Source organism: Cyprinodon tularosa, unplaced genomic scaffold (assembly GCF_016077235.1).
Source record: "Cyprinodon tularosa strain WSP-4 unplaced genomic scaffold, ASM1607723v1 ctg454, whole genome shotgun sequence".
NCBI lineage: Eukaryota > Metazoa > Chordata > Actinopteri > Cyprinodontiformes > Cyprinodontidae > Cyprinodon > Cyprinodon tularosa.
Genome location: NW_024039179.1, coordinates 370,676 through 379,430, shown reverse-complemented (window position 1 = coordinate 379,430; position 8,755 = coordinate 370,676). Strand labels below are relative to the sequence as shown.

At 35.1% G+C, this 8,755-nt stretch overlaps 1 protein-coding gene across 1 annotated transcript; it reads left to right on the top strand.

The window, feature by feature from the left end:
• The first annotated feature begins 2,875 nt into the window (after positions 1-2,875).
• LOC119793522 lies at positions 2,876-5,588 on the top strand. The gene is made up of 4 exons (XM_038300724.1): positions 2,876-3,017; positions 3,115-3,196; positions 3,947-4,273; positions 4,443-5,588. The coding sequence occupies exons 1-4, from the start codon at positions 3,015-3,017 to the stop codon at positions 4,781-4,783; spliced, it is 753 nt and encodes a 250-aa protein (XP_038156652.1). The 5' UTR covers positions 2,876-3,014; the 3' UTR covers positions 4,784-5,588.
• The last annotated feature ends 3,167 nt before the right edge of the window (positions 5,589-8,755 follow it).

The window sequence follows — 8,755 nt, the reverse complement described above, 5'->3', positions numbered from 1 at the left end:
CTATGGCTGTTCATATAATTTTTTTTGCAGTTTTTTAGCTTCATCTAGTCTACCTGAGGCCTCTTTCCTGCTTATGGATGGATTATAGAAATAAAAAAACATTGCTTTTTGTTTTATCTCTTGTGTTCAGACTTGTCCTTCGTTGCACTGTGGCAAGCATTGCTACATTTTTTGTACCCTATAAAAACTGTTCATGATGTAATAATGATGTCGCAACCACTAACATCGATACATTTTTTTAAATTTATTTGTCTTTCTAAAAAGTCTGAGAACCATTTACTGTTTGTTCTCTCCACGATTATATGCTAATTTTTCAGGGGTGTTACACAGCTCCAAAGCATTGAAATTTTGGTTGTATTGCGAAGAACTGGAAACAATTTAAAGAGATGTGAAAACTTTTTGCAATTCATTGTAACATTGAATAATAACATAGTCTAAGCAGTAGTCCACTATCATGATTTGATAAGAAATAGTGCAAAGCATAAAAATGTAAACAGGTTTGCAGACAGCAGAAAGGACAACAGACATGATGTTTGCATGGGGATATGCATTGTGGTTTTGATTTACTTAAAGTCTACAGAGCTTTTCTTCTGGCATTGTAGGGACAAGCCTAGTCAGGTTGTGGCAGCTTATAAAAGCCAAAAGAATATTTCCACATTACATCATGATCTGCAAAGACAAGTTGATAAATGGTAGCGAAGTAAATGGGAGTGAAACTACTAATGAAAAATATTATTAATCCTTAATAATCTGGTACAGTTACACTTCAATAAATTATTGTTTTTTTTCTGGCAGGCAGTATGGTTTTAAGAGATCTAATATAAAACAATATAGTTTGAAAGTTACTCTTTATTAAGGTAAATTAAACAATGTACATCAAATTACTATTCCACAGGATTATGGAAAAAAATCTATTTGATACAAATTTATCTCAGATTTCTTCTTGTGAACTCACCAGAGTTGGGGAGAGCACCGAAACATTATACTAAATAAATGCAGCATTAATGTATTGCAATTTAAAAAAAGTAGACATCTAAAATATTAAGTAAAATGGCTGCCAAGTACTGACTGACTCATAACATCTGGTTTAGTATTTAAAGTGTAAAGTTGTCTGCATATACTGGTACATTAAAAACTAATAAAAATATTTAAAACAAACAAATAATGTCACTGAAATAAAAAATGATTTCCAACTTTTCCATATCATTTATCTTTTTTACTTAAAACAAGTGAAACCAGTACTCTGAGTAGGTAATGAAACCTCCAGTGGATAATTCATTCATATTGTAGTTTAGCTTGACATCCAGTTGTAATGGTAGGTTCTCCAAATATGAATTATGGTCAAAAAGGAGAAGTAATTTTGAGATGAAAATTAACAGTGTGCTTTTGTCTAAACTTCTTTAATTTAAAACAAGCTTGTAATTCAGTGAATTTACTCATGATGCACAAAGTAGCTAAACATTTTTCTGCAGTAGGAGAAGCAATATTTTATGAAAATAAAATCCAGAAGCATAAGGTAAAAACCCTTTTTACTTCATACTGTCCAGTTAACCAGGTAATGGGCCACCAATCGGTTTTGTGGAGCTGGAAATACAAATGCCTGGAACTAATCTCTGTGCTGGCTTTTTACTTTCTGGATGTCATAGTTTTAGGTAAGGATTTGAGTGACCCACATGTGCAGACTCTCAGGAGGCAAGTTAATCCTAAAAAATGTTATTGAACAACCACAAGTTAAAGGGAAGACTGGGAGAAACTGGAAGGAAAATAGGAGATAGGATAAAAAGACCGGATCACTGAAATGGTAGCAGGGAAGGGGTGAGATGTTGTTTTGATGCTGGGAAGGTTTAGAGGAGGGACGACTTACTGGAGTTTATCCTAACTTCTGTCTGAGGCTGAAACAAATTTTGGAGACCACTTTGCCCTTGCGAAGGATCCAGAAGCAGAGCAAGCTGGTGCAGGATCAGACAGGACTCACAGACCAGCAAAGAGACAAGAGGATATTAGATCACCAGCCGTGGGAAAGTTCTAACGCTCCAGCAAAGAGAGCTAAAAGTTTGGATGGTCTTGGAGATTTCAGTTTTCAGATACATCCTTGCACAGGCTGTCACTTCATTTGGATAGCCATGTCGTTACAAGTGTTCATGTGTGCTATACTCTATTAATCAAAATAAAACCTTTCTACCACTGTTAAGTTACCCACAAACCATTTTAATCTGCTGTTAGGTGTGTTTCTTGGTCTTTATGATGCTGTTTGCTGATTAATGTTTATTAACAATCCTTAAAAACCTCTGTGGCCTCATTGAGCAGCTGTATGTATACAGAGACAGAACTACACACAATTAGGCTCTGTTAAATCATATGGAGATTACTTAACAAATTTAATTGCAATATGTTTATGTAGATGTGGCAGATAAAGGGTTAAGAATGCACTCCACTGTTTGTCATGTGTTAAAAATCCTAACATAATGCATAGAAATTAGAGATTTTGACCTGTAGATATATAAGAAAAAAGAAGGAAGGGTTCTTTTACAAGGATTTATCACAATAAAAAAGCTTGATTATTCAGTAGCAGCTTCTTTTAGAAAGGTGGCATAATGCAATTTACCAAGTACCACATATCTCATTTTATGGTAAGCACATATCTCACTAAAGCACCAAAAAATCTTGACTGGTAGAAATACATAAAGTATGTCAGTGATTAATTGTGACTAAATGGGAAAAACAATAGTTTTTACTAGTTAAAAGATGTTCATGTCTTAGCAGGAGAAATACGTCTTTCAAGCGGCGAAGAGGGAAAGAAACATTCACTATCATGTCTGCATTCATCCATTCCAGGGCAGGTCTGCTCACGTTCAATCTGAAACCTGATAGTACACTCCTCAGACTGGAGCTTTATTTCAAAGACACAAAGCAGTTGATGCAGGATCTTCATCAGTTTTACAGCTTTTAAGATCCTCTACATGGAATAAGACCTATTTAAACAGAAACAACAAAACTGATTCTTGGATATCACTATGGTAGGTACAAAAATCCTTGTTCTGCCTCATCTCCAGTAACATTTTTATTGTATGTGTATTCTAACGTTACAAATGTTGAATTTAACAATCAATCAAGGCAACCAGATCCTACAACCACCCATGGCTTTGCCTAAGTTGTGCCTGGGTTTTCTGGGTCACATTAGCTATCAGCATTTCTGGTGAGTATTTGTTTTTAAATGTGACTGAAAAAAACACTGATAGTTTGATCCTAATGTCTAAAAATAAAATATTGAAAACATATAGGGGTCTAGACACAAATATGTCAAGAGACCTAAACCCAGATTCTTTTTCGAGATCAATTGTCATGTGATGTTCATTTAAAAGGCACAAAATCCAAGATTACAAGATCAGATCTGCAGTATATTCATGTCAAGTATTTACATAATTTGAGTCCGTTTATGTGGGTAATGTCAAACCTATTTACACACCCACTCAAACATCAACCAACCCTCTTTATGTCTGCAGCTTTTAGCTTTGTTTTAGGGCAGATGTGCCTGTAGATTTGTGAGTTGGGCTTTTCTTTAAGGTGAGTAAGAAAGTTTAAGTGTTTAACTGAATAAGCTGCAGGTTAGTGCTGTGAATTACACCTGGTTAGAGAAAAACAGCTTTTGCCAGGGTTAGGGATACTGCATTTCTTAAAATGTAAAAAATGTTGAAGCTGTCTTCGCTTCTGCACATGTCCACAGAACTGGGAAAATAAACGGTCCAAAGGTAAACCTGATAAAGAATAGAATAAGATAAGATTTTGTGCTTTTCAACCAAAGACCATTTTGTAGAATTTATATCTATCAATTTCCAGAAGCCCTTAAAACACATTTGTACTGTTTTGCTTAAATGTTAAACTAGGCCTTAACACCTTTTTTATTAATGCCTTGTAACCTTGATTTTTTTCTTGATCTTTTTATCAGTAACTTGGTGTGAAAAGCTGATTAACACACCGGAGATTTCTGCAAACTGTGGGGATACCCATACCTTGATTTGCCATGTCACCCAATCAATGATAAGAGATGCAATAATTAAAACCTTTCAATGGGAATTCGAAACTACAGCGCTGTGTAAAATCAACCAGAATTACTCCAACAGCAGCATCCAGTGTGAAAACACAAAAACGACATCTGGTCAGAATCTCACTCTGACCATCTTCAACATAGTCCCTAAGAATGAGGGAGTTTACCTCTGTAAAATACGCACAACGCAAGGAGCATACTCTGATCAGAGCCACATTAAAGTTAAAGGTGAGTCAGTTTAAGCCATACTTACCAGCCATCCATCTTCTCCTGCTTATTCCGTCAGGGTTGCAGTGGGCCTCTAAGCAAGAGGCAAAGTAAACCCTGGAGCCATACTTTCAATAACTTATAATTATGTCACTTATTTTTCTGATTTTTTGTTTTTGTTTTTAAACAGAATGTCATGGAAATTCTACTCTGTCCATCGATAACAACACTGCCACATGCTCCTTTGACCAATTTTATCCCAGTGGTGTAGTCCACTGGTACCAGGGAGACTCAAACCTAACAGAAGGCTCCAAAATGGAAACAAAGCAGGAAGATAATGGGTTTTACAAAATCCAAAGTGAACTTTCAATGGAAAAAGGGAACTACAGCCAACCTTACAACTGCTCGCTGTGGATTCCTTCTATGAACACGTACGTCTCCAGCCAACTGGTTGTGTCATCGAGCAACAAAGGTCACCTTCCGCCAATCTGCATTATGGCGGTGATCTTGTTGAGGATCTTTATCATGTGAGAGGAAATGTTGTAACTGGAATTCAACTGCGATGAAAATGAGCCAGAGTTTGAGATATGCAGTTATTAATTGTTAGTGATTTATGTTTTGGGGTCTATTTTTTGTTTTGTTATAGTATGTTTTCTTTGGTGGTGTTAAAAATTAAGGGGAATATATATACCGTATGGGGAATAGATGCTCATAATAAAAAACTAAAGAAAGAGAAGGTTATGTTAATGACTAGCTGAAATAGTATTAGCACTTTGTTAAAACTATATAACATGACTCTCCACTTGATGGCAGCAATGCCCCAATGTTCAGTAAATTAAAAAGAATGCAGAACACTTTGACTTAACTGAATCATCACATTTTAGATGTCTTCCTATTCTTGGTGTAGCTTTTTTTTTATCAATGCCTACCATGTACAAAACAATCACAGCCAAATGCTGTGAAAAAGTACTTCCTCCCTTACAGATTCCTACCCTTTTGTTAAACGGTCCAATTAAAGATTTTACAACATCTAGCATGATAAAATTAGATAGAGATAAGAGATAACCAGACTTAATTAAAAAAGCTGTTTCTATAGGCTAATTTTAAATCTTAAATAAAAATTCTCACTGTATTCAAAGTTTCCTCCCTTGTTAAATTAGGTATTTACTGAGATTTGTCATTTATTAATTTTGTCAGCTTTCATTAGGACTTTTTGACTATTGTTTGACCCTATAGAATTAACACTTCTCTTAAACTGGTCATCTCTAAATAACTATAGTTAATTTTTGCCTGTTGTCAAATTGTGTTTAGTGTGGGGATGGAAGAAAAAAAAAAAGAACAAAATTGCTAACTAAAATTATTTAATTGATTTTATAACTTTGTGATTACCCTTTGGAAAAGTGTTGTGGATATTGTGTATAGTTATTTGGGGTGTATCTTTGGATTTCGTGCAAGGTGTCCCTCCAATAAAAATTTTTTTTAAATGATTTTAAATAAAATTGTTTGTCTCAGTTATGTTGTTGCAGGCTTTTTGTACAGGTATGTTTACTGTAGGAAAAAGTGATTGTTTTGTATAAGGTTAAAGATCTGTACAGTCCTGATGACAGTGTTGATACCAGCTTGAACGTCTGGACAAGTTATGGGTCTGAAGAAAGTACTCTTCAGTGAGGTCAACTAGTGGAAATAGTCCCTTGATATCGTCTTGAAGGAAAACTGTGTCCATCCTTTAGCTGGTAGAGGAGATGAAAGCTCCTTGTGTCAAAAACAGATCTAAAACACCATTTTTTTTGTCATACTTTTATTTTAAACATTGCACTTAATAATTATATACATTGTAATACATTGTGTCGCATACACACTAAAATCCTGTAAACTGATACTTGCCAACTCTCCAGAATTAAATAGAAGTCTTCCGATTTTTAATATATATATATATATATATATATATATATATATATATATATAGATATAGATATATTTATACTTCTGGTAGTTGTTTTTTAACATTATACGTTTTGTCTTAATGAAATAATCTAACATATATGAGATAATTGTTCCTAGCAGAATAATTCTGATAATATTCAAGAGGAGTGAGAACTTTAAATTTTTCTTTGATATAAAAACACACAAAAAACTTGCTTATTCCCCTTTAACTTGTGCTCCATATGAGAACAAAACTTACCACGTCCTTCCTTTGTGGTGATTATCAAACTGAGGGATTGAAGTTTGAAGACTCATTGCATAATATCACTTCAACAACTGGAGGTTTGACAGAACCCAAATGCAGACACAAAAGCTGAAGGTGGTTACTTGAAGGTTTAATAACAAAATTTCCACAGAAGTAAAAATCATAAATCCTCAAAAATCCAAAAATGCTGAAAACCAGGAATACTCACAACAAGAAGGGGACAAATTAATGGTGACAAATCAGCAAAGAGTGACTGAGCAGGAGGAGAATAAATGGGAGAGAGAAACAAAGACCAGGCTAACTAGCAGATTGGGAGCAGGTGTGAACAGAGGGAAGAAGGGAGCTAGGGAAAAGGAGACAGATACAAGAGGGCAAAAAAGAAATATCTAAGAACTCAAATACAATCAAAAGTACCTAGAACACAAGAATAAAAAATAGGACCAATGAAAACTCAGAGATGAAACTAGAATAAAACAAAAACCATGACAATGCTGATCATCAGCTTGGTCACTCACTGCTGGGTGATGGCATTATATCCCTCAAATGAGATATAACAAGTTAGCCAGTATGGTTGTGGTAATCCTTCTGACACATGTGGCATGTGCAGACAAGGTATGGGAGGCCTTCAGTAGCAGCTGATATACAGAGAAAAGGAAAAAAAAAAACTTTTTTCTGTTTTTTTTACTTTTGCAGACAAAGGAAAATAGAAATGATTAATTTATTGTGCTGTTATTCACTACTAAAGCAGCACTCAACTTTTTTGAACAAATGAAAAGCATGAAAGTTGATAAAGGCAAAATCAGCAGAGATGAGAATTAATCCCATGTTCACCCTGATTTGCCTGTCCTATTATTAAATAAAGGATTTAGCCTGAACAGAAATGCTAAAGTCTATCACTTTAACCAATAAATGTTCAAGTGCAGACTTTAATAAACATACTTTTGAATGAATGTATTTTTCCCCGGTTCAAAACACCAAAAATATTATTTTAAGTTAAATGTAGAGTTTTGCAAAAAAAAAAAAAAAAAACTATGATAAGTTTGGGATTAGTGTGTGGTAAGTACACTGAGAAACGCACATACTTAATAATACTTGACCTTCAAATAAAACTTGCCAACACAAGTGTCAGGAACTACATTTATTATATCTAACTTTGAAATCCGAATACAGGGTACATTTTCTCATGAATATCATATGAATAAAGCATAACACATGTTCTCCCTGAGCATGCGTGGGTTCTCTCTGGGTACTAAGGCTTCCTCCCACAGTCCAAAAACATGACTTTTAGGTTAATCGGCCTCTCTAAATTCCACTTGAATGCTAGTGTGGGCGTGAATCGTTGTTTTTCCGGTTTGTCTCTGTGTTGCCCTGCGATGGACTGGTGACCTGTCCAGGGTGTACCCCGCCTCGTGTCCGTGGACAGCTGGACATAGGCACCAGCACCCCTTGTGACCACACTTGGGATTAAGCGTGTAAGAAGATGGATGGATTGATAAAGCATAATATTGAATAAGTGAAAAAAAATAAAAATATTAAGTCATTAAATAAAAGATACTTATGTAATCTTCCAATTATCTGTATAACACTGGGTGTCAGGCTTCACATTGGGCTTTCATCAGTTACTCTATGTATCCATTGCACAGTAAAGACAATTTACAGGTCTGCAAGAAGCAGCATGTAGGAAGCAGCAGGGGCAATACAACTGAAAGAGGCAATTTCTAGTTGTACAACCTGCTGTGGAGTCTTGCAATGACTCTGGCACAAACCTACATGAAAACACTGAATAAAATGACATTGCTTCTTCAGAGAAACAGCTGAAAGTTTTTATTTTGGTTTGCATAACAAGCTTAGGTTTTTGTTAATACAGTTTTTTTTTTTTTTTATTATGATGCAAACCTTCTTATAAGAAGACCTAATCATTTTTAGCACATCCACCTCTCTCTCTTTCTAAAATTGAAATGTGCCATTGACAGCAGGAGATAGGCACCAGCACTCCTCGGACCCAAGCATGGATAAGCGGGATGGATGGATGGATGGATGGATGGATGGATGGATGGATGGATGGATGGATGGATGGATGGATGGATGGATGGATGGATGGATGGATGGATGGATGGATGGATGGATGTATGTATGTATGTATGTATGTATGTATGTATGTATGTATGTATGTATGTATGTATGTATGTATGTATGTATGTATGTATGTATGTATGTATGTATGTTGTGGCTTGATTACATCTGAAAGTCGAAGCAATAATATATACATGTGAATGTAGAAAATCTGACCACTATGGTATTGTAGTTATCAATAA